This window comes from Lineus longissimus, chromosome 19 (genome assembly GCF_910592395.1).
Source record: "Lineus longissimus chromosome 19, tnLinLong1.2, whole genome shotgun sequence".
Taxonomy (NCBI): domain Eukaryota; kingdom Metazoa; phylum Nemertea; class Pilidiophora; order Heteronemertea; family Lineidae; genus Lineus; species Lineus longissimus.
Window position 1 is genome coordinate 8,144,863 of NC_088326.1, and position 11,757 is coordinate 8,156,619.

Consider the following 11,757-nt stretch of genomic DNA (forward strand, 5'->3'; position numbering starts at 1 on the left):
CGCACCTGTCACAAATATATTGTTTTCCTGAAGTGCTTAGACAGCTAGTTCCTGGTATCGGTTGTAACATTGCTGTTGGTGTTATCGTACGCAAGGTCAGGAACGTTGTAAATAGGGCAGAAAAACAAAACAATAGTCTACTCTTGCAGGAACTTTTGTTTGAGAGGGACTATTGTGGAGAACGATTTGATAATAACTATATTGGACCAGCTTGCTCTGCAATTGGGGTTTCTGTCGATTGGCTAGTGAAAGGTGATGATGTACTGACTCTGAGGGATGGTGAAACGGTGACAAATGGTGTCATTATAGAACTAAACAAATTAGTTGGAAAATTTTCATGGAGAGATGCCAGTGGGTGGTTGAACAGACTTTTTGACACTCAAATTGACTATGTTCTGGGTACTATTCAGTCCTCATGGCAATTACTGGCCAATAAGCACAGACAGCTTCGCTATAAACCTTTGGAGTTAGAAAAGTTTATTCAGTCACCGTACAAAGTGCCAGTGCCGAAAACTGACAATCCAGTTGCCATTGTGCACGGCAGGGTTGATGACAGACACATGGAGGAAATAAATGAGCTTTATATCGTAATCAATCGGATGGTAGACACTATTGAGAGCACGGCCTCCGAAGTTGATGACCTGTCTACTGAAAATGCACTCCTTGAAATGGACCGAGATACGTTTAGAAACGAACTCAAATCAATGGAAAAGGCTTGGGATATGTCCAAATCTGCTCTTGCTCTTGCTAGGAAAGAAATCCAGGGCCTAAAATTGAAAACAAGAAACATAAAGAAAATTCAAAATGAGAATGAAGATCTTAAGAACAATGGTGTCATGATGGAAATGGAATTAGAAATTCTTGAGCATGATTCGCAACATGAAATCAGGAAACCTAAAATGGTACTCGAAAAGGCCAATAAGTTGGTGTCTGTTGAGAAGATTAAGAAAAGGAAATATCAGAAAAAGACTTCATACTTCAATTTGAAAGCAAAGAAATCCCTTCTGGAACTAACAACAGGAGAAATTGAAGCCAGTACTCAGCAGGTTGCTGGCGGCGGCGGCCGGAAACCACCCAAGTACATAATGCCCCACTTTAGCGGGGGCATAATTACTGCCAAGTGGTGCCTTCTATGGGAGAGGTACACGCGGACCTGAGGTTTTTATGACCGATGACTTCGAGAGCGAGAAGCAGACTCTGCAAGCTGTGTATCCGGACTCGAGGCTGGTCTTGTGTGTGTTTCATGTGTTGCAGGCTGTGTAGAGGTTCCTGTGGGAAGGAAAAAACTCAGTTCAGCGTGACAATAGCGTATATCATGTCCTTCACTAAACCAAGAAGTGGTGGTCTGACACTGAAGAGGAATTGGATACTGCCCACAATGCAATCCATGCTGATCCTGTTGCCTCCCGCTATGGCAATTTCATTACATATTGCGATAAACTGTATAGCCGGCGTCTTGAATGGGCTGTGTGCTTGCGTAAGGACATTCCAATCCATGGCAATAATTCAAACAATTATGTGGAAGCCGCTATGCGCATTCTCAAAAATCAAATCTTTGAGAGAGTCCGAGCCTTCAGCCCTGTTCAGCTGATGGACTTTCTGTTGACCCGCCTTACCGGTTATTACGAGCGAAGAATAACTGATTTAGCAAATGGAAGGATAGATGTACATTTGTCGAAAAAGTATTTTCAGGGCAATGGAAAAATCACCCAGGAGATGATCAACGTAGTTTCTGCTGAGTTCAAGCTGTATGAGGTCAGGAGCGAGATGAAAGAAAATGAGACGTACTTGGTTGATATGGAGCATGGGATGTGCATGTGTCACATTGGCCTAAACGGTGGCCCCTGCAAGCACCAATACGCTGTGATGAAGCATCACAAGATTCAATCTCAGAACTTTTTCCCTGTACATGACGAAAGTATGCGCAAACATCTTTATTTCATTGCGACCCGATTGCAGAATGTTCCATCCAATTGGTTTCGACCATTAGTTGCTCTGAAACTTCCGGAACCAACGGCCATGAGGATTAATGATCTTCCTATTACCTGTGAGGTGAGCAGCATTGATGACAATGATGATATGGACTGGCAGCCAGTAGATATAATGTCGGAGCCTCGTGATTTCAAAGACAGTGGAGAATCAGATGCAGTAGTGTCCCTCAACATGCAGAGAGACATGCAAAACAAGTTTGACAGCAGAAGACATGAAAATGAAAAGCAATCACAAAGCAATGTCCTCGAGGATGGTATCCATGAAACTGCTGACCGACTTGTCCTGCTGCTCCGGGAGAATCCAGAGGAACTTTCTGATCCTATCAAATGCTTTTTAAAGCAGTTTAATGGTTTAAAGACCAACACATCATTGGTGTCTGCACTAAAGACTTTTGGAAAGTACACTGGTGCTGCAGAGGCGTTGGGCCAGAGAAAGAGAAAACGGGATCCACTGCAGGAGCTCGCCATTAAACAGGGAAAGATCATAAAGGTCCAGCCAGCTGCAGTCCCTAGGAGAACTACAGCCATAATCGGTAGGAGGTGCATACAGACAGGAACACCTTTGGCTGTTGTGAAGAAGGAAAGTAGTGTCAGAAAAAAGGTTGACAGTTTGCTTCTAAAAGGCGTCCAAGACGAGCACCTCACAGTCTGAGCCAGTGTGTGAAGAACAATGAGAACATTGGAAAGAGCCACTCATCAAAGTGGTAGAAGGGAGTTTGGTGTGGCCTAAAAAAGTGTTGGTTTGTAATGGTTTTTATATAAGTAGATTGAACTGTAAACCTGGAAATATTCGCGGCCATTTTATTTCGCAGTTTGGGGAAAATTAGAACTTTTGCAGACATTTAATTTGGCATTTTGACAACCCCGTATTAAAGTACAGTAATTTAAATTTGAATTAGATTTTTTTTCGTGGCCATCTATTTTCGCGACAATTTGTAAACGCGAAAATAAAAGGCACACAAACATTTCCATGTTCACAGTATTCTGGACAGCAGGGCTAAGTACGGTATAGGGCATTTTCACACAATAGGTTGCCTTCAAAAATTTGAAGTTTGATGTGATATATTTGCAAACAGGTGTCAGTGAGATTAGTTTTGATGGTTTCAAGTTGTAACCCATGGTAGGGGGAGTCTACAAGCCAAATATGAATATTATAGGAGTGTCGGTTGCAACGCTAGACATCTTTTTAACACATTTTTGGCCACATTTGAGTGTTTCATCCTTATTTTCTACTTGTTTAACATGTTGTTTTTGAATGAAGACTTTCAAATTATACATTTCATTTGACAATTCTGGAGAAGGACACAGGTAAACTTAGTACAGTCCAAATTTTGTCAAAATCGGTCCATTCGTTCTGGAGTTATGGTGGCAAAACCAAACCATGTCACTTTCTGTTAAAACGTTTTGAGCAATGTCCTCTCCAGAACATCACAGAAAATGAAAAGGCTACATTCAGTTGCTTTCAGAAATGGAATGTCCACAGTAACCTACTAGTCATGCATTTGCTCCAAGCAGGCCAACAAACTCCCTCTCTAGCTGGATGACTGAAAGCGAGGCCCATGGAATGAGGTCCCGCAAATTCTGTTAAAAAACTGTCCTCTCCAGAACAAGAAATATTTCATTCAGTGCATGAAAGCCAGCAGTGACATGCATTTTCCCTTCAAGTATTCGGTCAAACTAACTAACAAAAACAGAAAACATTTCAACCTGCTTTGACTGTAAATGACAATGGGATAAAATGTTATTTAACAAAATGTCCTCTCCAGAACATCTATTTAACATGATGATGACTGACAATAAAATGCTGCTACTGACATTCATATTAGATCCAATATGAGATACTGGTACAACATCATGCAGAAAAGTGCAATTCGCTCCACCTCAGTCACTAAAAAAGGTCAAATAGGTGCAAAAATTGTTGTTTACAAAAACTACCAGTTTTGAAGTCAGTGTGATACATTGTATCATTTTGACTCTGAGTGAATGTAATTGGCTACAAGAGTTTATTTCAATGCCCTCTCATTATTTGTAGTTGTTTTTTACATGGGGGGCAGTTGCCTCCAGTCTCTTGAGTCTTGCAGTTGGATATGCAACCCTGTTCTGGAGAGGACATTCTTTTTTAACACGTACGTATGATTCATATTTTCAAGCGATCTTCTAATCTGGATGTTTGGAGATTTACCAGGTGCTTGTTTTTGCCCCAGTGCATGCCTGGGACAATTACAAGTGGCCCAAATTCTGGATGATTTCAGGTGTAGGAAAGGATCCATTCTTTGTTGGAATTGAGGATTTCATGGGAAGATCTAAAATGTCTGAACTGAAAGTAAAATTCAACTGGAATCTGCGCTCGTCGAAGTGTAAAGAAAAGACTGACATAAAACAGAGCAGGTGTACGTATGTGAAGCATCTCAAGGAATCAAATGTTGGAAAATATGATGAACTGAAAAAGAAAGATGCTGACCGTAAACGTGAGGCATATGTGCCTGCTGATTCCTTATCAGATTTGGAGCTGGAGCAGCAACGGAAAAAGTGGGCTAAACAAAAGAAGGAACAGCGAGAAAAACAGAAACGAAAACGTGAGGATGAACTCTCTCAAGTTGTAGAAAGCATTCAGGATGAGCCTCCAAAGAAACGGTTTAAGGATTTGAATACTGAAGAAAGGAAAGCTTACTTTCGCGAAAAAATGGCGGAAAAGCGCAAGAAGACTTCCAAGCAGAAACAAATGGTGGTGCGTAGAAAAGACAGGGCTACGAAAAAAGCTTCTTGTGCTGGTGAGCAAAATGATGTTCCTTCCAGTTCCACTCCCTTGAATTCAGAAGGAAGTCCTAAACCAAGTAGTAGTAGAACCACACTGTTCAGAGCAAAAAAGAAAATACTCCTGCATATGCCGAAAACGCCCAAATCCTACAGTCGTGTTTGCCATGACCTTCTGCGCAGTGGGCCAGCCAACAACCAAGCTAAAAAAAAACTTGCTTTCCCTGAAGTAATGAAAGAGAATGTCAAGAAAGTCAGAACAAGACCAACGAACAAGAATCGGGCATTTCTATATCAACTGGGGAAATGCGTCACCTGGAAGTATGGGCGAAGATCACTAGGGGCCGTATTCAATATGCTGTTTTAGCGACTGTTTAGTTAAACGGTGATTACCTCTTAAGCGCCGTTTAAATAGATGTTGTACGCGAGCGTATAAACGGAGGCCTAAACGGCCTTTCAAAAGTCGCGATCATCGGACATTTAGCTGTACGCGGTCAAATCCCCGATCATCGCGTAACTTTCATTGTCGACACCAGACCAAGTTTAATGAACTGACGTAATTCGAGACGGGTAGGGATATTTAAATGGGCTCGATCAGGCCTTGCACACTTTGTATGGTAGTTGCAACTATGGGACCGAAAAGAGCGGAAAATTTTACGCACGAGCAAAGGATGGGCCTCATCCAGCTCATTAGACTGCAGGTGAAGGTGATAGAAGACAAACGATCGGATACCTCCTCCAACAGAAAGAAACAGAAGGCGTGGGACGAAATCGAGAAACAAATGGCGGCGAATTTTCCCGAGAGGGCGAGGGCCTCTGCAAAGGACCTCAAGGAATTATGGAGAAGGATGAAAGGGAAGACCAAAACGGTCGCACGGGATAAGAAAATAGATATGGCCAAGACTGGCGGTGGAGCACCGGAAGTTGACGACCTCGACGAAGAAACAGTCGCAATTTTGTCCATTATAGCAAAAGATTTGGAGCAGATTAAGAACACTTACGACGATGATTGCACTGGAGCGGTCACCGACACTCGCGATGAGGATGTTACTGCAGGCACCAGTTCAAGCGGAAATACAAATAAGAGGCAAGTATGCCTTCTGATGATTATTATGAAAAATACACATTTCTGAGTTCAGGAAGTGCGTGTATTTTACTGTCATTACAAGATACAGAGTGGCATCAGTATAAAACAAAAATATCTGGGATGGTTCTCGTGATGTAATGAACTGCAAAGCAAGTTACGAAAATTTACAAGCACTTGATTAACCAATGTTCTTTTACAGTGCATATCATTTGCCCACTGAATACGATGATGACACCGAACCAGATGTCGAGTTAGAAGAAGTGAGAAGCAACGAGGATCAATTGTCAGTTTGGTAAGAGAATCGTTGAAAATGGTGGATGATCGTTGCCCTAATTTTCCTTTCAACAGTCATTAAAATGAAAAATTTCATTTCATCTTTTGAACACGATAGTCCTGTACTTTCTGATTTGTTAAAATGCCACTCCTTTTTCAGCGGGAATAACAAGTCCTCAACTCGTGGAAGGCTGTCGCCGTCCTCGACAGTCTGCCGTGAGCAGACAACCCACACCAGTTCACGTCAGCAGACACTCGTTGCCACACATCAGCAGAGAGCCGTCGCTCCGAGACAGCCGACAAGTTCAGCATTACAGAAGACGACCGAAGCCTTGTCTTATCTGAAAGAGGAACACGACATGAAGATGGAATTATTGGAACTTCAGAAACAGGCAGCTATATGTAAACGAAAGGCCTATGAAGCAAAAACTGAATATTACAAAGAAAAACTTAAACAGAAGCGAATCGACCTTTGAATGCTGAAGGGACAAATCCACTTATTAGTTCATCCATTTATGTTGCTCTTACTGATTAAAATGCTGCATGATGAATCGTTGTTGGAATAAGTTTCCTCTGAAATTTACTTCAGCCGGGTTGATGGGTCGTTCTGGTTCACCGATTTCACGTCGAGGAAGGTCAGCTTCTGGCTCCGGTACAGGATCATTCATTCGTGTGGCGAGATTATGTAAGCAGGTGGTCGCAACTATTATTGCCATGTTGTGATCCAACTGAAAAATGAAATTTAATATCAGAGTCAGTTTATCTGTGTTAACGTGTTTTTTTGGCAAAGCGTACAACACAAGGGGGAGTAAACCGTTTCCATCACCAGTGAACCGTTTATGATACTCACTGAACACCTCAGATGCATTCCCTTGGAGACGCAGGGAAATCTCTTTTTCCAAATCCCGAATGCTCGTTCAACCACTCCCCGGGTACGTCGTTGGGCATTGTTGTAACGGTTCTCCTCTGGTGTTGTTGGGTTGCGAACCGGGGTAAGCATGAACGTGCTGCAAGTGTAGGCCGGATCCCCTAGCAAAATGCCTCTGTATTCCCCTGCTTGAAATTTACGGAATAGTTGTGATTCTTGAAATATCCGCGAGTCATGTGCCGAACCGTACAATCTGGCAACAATGTTAGTGAAAAGAAGTTGATGGTCCACAACACCCTGGCAGTTGATACTATACCAACCTTTACGATTGATAAAATGGGCCGCACGCTCCCCACCAGGATTAACTATAGCAACATGGGAACCGTCTATAGCACCAACGACCCCAGGGAATTGGGCAATCTCATAGAAGCCTTCGGCAATAGTTCTCCTTTCTTCCGGTGTGGTTGGAAAGTGAATGAATTGCTGACGTCTGGCACAAATAGCAGAGGAAACGCGATGAACCACCCTGCAGACAGTTGCCTGGGATACGCCACACATATCACCAATGTCCATTTGGAATGATGCCCTGGCATAAAAGCGCATGGCAACCAGCACCTGCTGCTCCGGGTTCAGAGCATGATTACTCTCCTTTAGTGGCATCAAATCCGGGGCTAAGAAATCTACTAGCCAACGAAATGTGTCCTTGGAAACCCGGAATCTGCGGATAAATTTACTGTCGCTATACTTTCGGAGCGCATCCACTCGGACCTCAAATACTCGACACGAGGACGGCCCAACAGTACCTCCTCCTCCTCCTCCTCTTGTGCAAACTCAAGAATTTGTAAAACCGCCTCCATGATGTCTAAACCTGTGCTGCATGTACTTGCGTCCACCTAAACGCGGACATAAACATGCCCAGCCCGGCGATTAAATTTTCTTTTGTTGCTTAGACGTCGGCTAACCGCATGTTGGATAATAGCTTATTCTGAATTGGCGTATAACTTTAGACAGGCGATGATCGGGCGATCAAGAAATTTGTACGCGTGTAACCCTTAAACAGTCGCTAAAACACCATATTGAATACGGCCCTAGGTCTTTCATGGAGAACTTGGAAAGCCATCAAAGCAGAAAAAGATGTTAAGAAGATGCATCGGAGAGGAAAGGTAATACCACAAGCCACCAAAGAACTAGTCCAAGATATCTGGTGGTCTTCGGACATTTCAGGCCAACTTCCACTGAAGAAAAGAGTCAAAAAGAACCAGGCAGCTTTTCTCCTTGAAATGAGCTATATGCAGACCTACTTGAAATTCCGATCCGCGAATCCAACAGTGAGGATTGGCTATGTGAAGTTCGTGGCACTCAAACCATGAAATGTTCGGAGAATGGGGGCATTGGAAAGGGTGGTGTGTTGCTGTCAGAAATGCCAAAATATAAAGCTGAAAATACGTGCTTTGAACCAGGCTGCGACTGCAACAGGGCATAGAGAAGCGAAGATTCAAGAAGATGACCTCGCTCAAATTTCAAAGATTACCCTCTGCAAGGAGAGTGACTCTAATCGACCAGCAGCAAAATGCATCAATCGGGAGTGTACTGTGTGTGGTATCAAGAAGATTTCTGAACACTTCAGGGAAATGAAGACAAACAACGGAAATAAAACCGTCAAGTATGAAATTTGGTTGCGTGTCAAAAAAACGAAGGATGTGAAAGGGGTCAAGAAGGAAATAACAGTGACTGAGCCAGTGACGAAAGAAGCCACCGTTGGAGAGTTGATTGATCTGCTTGAGCAAGGCATGGTAGAGATCAGTGCACATCTATTTCGAGCAGCCTGGCAACAAAAGTATTTAAAGAAGGCCAAGACCGAGATGAAACCTCATTCTGCCGTGGTTGTCATCGATTTTGCAGAAAATTATTCGTGCACCAACCAAGACGAAGTGCAAAAGTGGTCATTGGGGCGACAAGCCACAAGCTACAATTCACCCGGTGATGGCGTTCATAAACAAGGGAAATGATCATAGGCCATTCACCCACAAGGCAGCACTAATTTTCATCTCAGACGAGAAGAAGCATGATGCCGACGCCGTTGCAACATACATGTCTATTGCGTACCCATATCTTCGAAAAGAATATGGTGTAACACATGTTGAGGAGTTTTCTGACTGCTGCGCTGCGCAATACAGGTGTGGCAAGAGTTTTGCTGACTTTTCTTTTTACGAACATGATTTTGCTGTTAGTGTTCAGCACAACTACTTTGAGAGTTCACACGGAAAGTCGTCAGCTGATGGCTTAGGTGCGGTGGTAAAGCACAGGGCTACGGTGGCTGTTACAAGACGGCAGGCTACCATCAGGAATGCCGAAGAGCTGTATCAGTTCTGTGTTACAAATTTTTCGGATGTTGGGCAGTCATGTTTCCCAGCTGAGAGGAAAAAGTACACAAGTTCGGCTCGAAAGTTCTTCTATGTGAAAAAGGAGGATAAAGAACATCAGAGACCATCACGTGCTGTCAAATCTGTTCCCGGAACAATGAAAATTCACTGCCTGAAGCCAACTGGTCAGCCATACCAGATAGAAACAAGAATCCTGTTATGCTTCTGTCAAACCTGTGCCATCAATCCAGCAGTTGGTGTCTGTGACAATCGAGAGTATGTAGGTGAATGGAAGAAAACTCGTCTTCATTTACTGGAACCAAAGAAGGATAAAGTCAACAAAGGTAAGTACATTTCAGTTTTCCATGTACCAGTACCCTAAAACATAATTTACCAGCAAGCAACCTTCAAAATGATCAAAGGATGATAGAGCCAACAAGGTTTTTGTCTTTAGCTATGGTATGGCGCCTACATTTGAGATATTTCAAACAGGAGTCGGAAGTCTGAGACATTGCCAGTATGACGTGTAATATTCATGTACCATACCTATGAAGCATTTTTGCATGTTTGTCAAGGTTGCTTTTCCTTTGTTTTTTCAGGCAAACATCCCCAGAAAGAGCAGCAGCACTCATCCAGCGACAGGGCACCCTTGGCTAACACTGATGGTGAAAGCAATGATGAGACCGATGGTAAGTGTCCATAACCCTTTGTTTAGAATTTTCATGTATGGTTAAATTGTACATTTTGCACGAAAGAAGGGGTTAGACATAAAAGATGTATTTTACGCGGTGTTGCTGTAGTTGCTGGCTGGATTCCCATGTCCGACTGGAACCTTTCTTTGTTCTTTGGTAATAGCTATGTACAATGTCTATTTCATTTGCTCTTCTTTTGCAGGAGTTTGTCGTATTGGAGATTATGTGGTAGTGAAGCTAGGCACAACATCTGGCAAAACCAAGTTGTACTGCGCTGTGATCCAGAATGTGCACGAAGGAACAAAGACATGTGATATTGTCTATTTAAAGTCGCATGGGAGGAGTTATTTCACACTTGATGAAATGGACATTGACACTGTGGGATTTGAGTGTATTGTAACTTCCCTTAAGCAGCCCCAGGTCAATAAGCGTGACCAGTACTTCTTCAAGGTGCCAAGTGATATCAGACTTGAGTAGAAGCGTTGAACACATTGAAAACATTGAAAGCAATTTTCAGAAAATGCTTTATTTTTGTCTAGATTTTTGCTGACACTACACTCATGGCTTATTGCAAGCCAACCATGCATCTCAATGGAATCCTCAAGTTCCAAGCACCAGTAGATGCTTTCTTTACTTGTGTTATGTAGTTCCATATTAGTGTTTTCTATTACTGTTGGACTGTTATAATTCCCGTTTGTTAATTCAGATAACTGTAAATCACCACAGTGCCAAGTGGGTGCCACTCAACTGAAATCTAGACCCTTTTTTAGGGGAAACCAATCGCTGGATAATCCTCAGGAAAGTCAGAAACCATGAATGGCATGATCATTTGTCAGGAACCTTCAATTAGGGAAACGTGCGTCACCATCTGTAGAGATTTTGACCCTTTTTCGCCTTTGGCATCATTGTAAAATATTTCCTTTAAAGGTTTCTTTAATTTAACAAAGTGTTTTGACTTGGATGTAAATTTTAGGAGTTAACCATCCATTTTTAAAATAATGTCATTTGGGTCCCTCTTCTGCATCTTTTCCCTTTTAACCCTGTCCAGCCTCACTTTCATCCCTTGGAATATATTTGTTCAAGTCAGTCCTACGATTTTTCATCAAGATTTAAGAATTCTACTAGTGTGAATATGGATTCTAACCAGTCAAAATACCAGGTAATTATCTGGTCCCTTTTTCTAAGTCATCTTTTTAAATCTATCTGTGTCTATACCAATTTTATTCGAGCTATTTTAAAATTCTTTGACGTCTGGTAAAATTTAAGTGCATTATGGAAGCTGTACAAATCTTTGTTTACTGTGTATTTTACACTACGGGTCAATGACCTGGGACCTGAGTCAAGTTGACGGTCCCTTTTCAAAAGTTCGTCATTCCAAAACTGCGCATTTAAAATACGTGCGGTTTTCGACTTTAGGTCAATATATCTTTACACTCGGCTTTTGGCACAATAATTACTTTTAATTAGCTTCCATGATGTTTATTTTAAAGAAGTTAAGGCGAATCCGTCACTTGTCGTTTGGTGATGACGTCATACCGTCTCACTTTCTTCAAGTTGTCGACGATGTCTCGTCAACTTCTAAATGTCAAAATTATACACATCGTATGTGACTTTTAGTCTTGTGAACAGACGTCAGGGTATTTTTCATGTGATCTTATGAGGTTTTGTGTAATTATGGACTTGCGAAATATATTTACCTCTTTAGGCAGCTCAATTGGTTTTTCGTCAA

At 42.2% G+C, this 11,757-nt stretch overlaps 3 protein-coding genes across 3 annotated transcripts; 2 read left to right on the plus strand and 1 right to left on the minus strand.

The window, feature by feature from the left end:
• The first annotated feature begins 5,374 nt into the window (after positions 1-5,374).
• LOC135503465 (fibrinogen silencer-binding protein-like) lies at positions 5,375-5,878 on the plus strand. The gene has a single exon (XM_064797039.1). It carries the CDS (start codon positions 5,375-5,377, stop codon positions 5,876-5,878), a length of 504 nt encoding a protein of 167 aa, XP_064653109.1.
• Positions 5,879-6,360: 482 nt separating this feature from the next.
• LOC135503244 (putative nuclease HARBI1) lies at positions 6,361-7,726 on the minus strand. Its single transcript, XM_064796721.1, has 3 exons — positions 6,956-7,726; positions 6,690-6,833; positions 6,361-6,446 (listed from the first exon to the last, which is right to left on the minus strand). The coding sequence occupies exons 1-3, from the start codon at positions 7,631-7,633 to the stop codon at positions 6,417-6,419; spliced, it is 852 nt and encodes a 283-aa protein (XP_064652791.1). The 5' UTR covers positions 7,634-7,726; the 3' UTR covers positions 6,361-6,416.
• Positions 7,727-8,355: 629 nt separating this feature from the next.
• On the plus strand, positions 8,356-10,881 carry LOC135503466 (uncharacterized). The gene is made up of 4 exons (XM_064797041.1): positions 8,356-8,766; positions 8,876-9,680; positions 9,936-10,025; positions 10,231-10,881. Exons 1-4 carry the CDS (start codon positions 8,356-8,358, stop codon positions 10,503-10,505), a joined length of 1,581 nt encoding a protein of 526 aa, XP_064653111.1. The 3' UTR covers positions 10,506-10,881.
• Positions 10,882-11,757: the final 876 nt, after the last annotated feature.

Excerpts from the sequence above, each read along its gene's own strand:
- LOC135503465 (XM_064797039.1), top strand. The coding sequence starts at position 5,375 with ATGGGACCGAAAAGAGCGGAAAATTTTACGCACGAGCAAAGGATGGGC.
- LOC135503244 (XM_064796721.1), bottom strand. The coding sequence starts at position 7,633 with ATGCCACTAAAGGAGAGTAATCATGCTCTGAACCCGGAGCAGCAGGTG. Across the intron at positions 6,834-6,955 it reads GAATGCATCTGAGGTGTTCA|TTGGATCACAACATGGCAAT; the intron begins GTGAGTATCATA and ends TTCATTTTTCAG. Across the intron at positions 6,447-6,689 it reads GACCCATCAACCCGGCTGAA|ATAAGACAAGGCTTCGGTCG; the intron begins GTAAATTTCAGA and ends TTCCTCTTTCAG.
- LOC135503466 (XM_064797041.1), top strand. The coding sequence starts at position 8,356 with ATGGGGGCATTGGAAAGGGTGGTGTGTTGCTGTCAGAAATGCCAAAAT. Across the intron at positions 8,767-8,875 it reads ATCTGCTTGAGCAAGGCATG|AAAATTATTCGTGCACCAAC; the intron begins GTAGAGATCAGT and ends TCGATTTTGCAG. Across the intron at positions 9,681-9,935 it reads GAAGGATAAAGTCAACAAAG|GCAAACATCCCCAGAAAGAG; the intron begins GTAAGTACATTT and ends TTGTTTTTTCAG.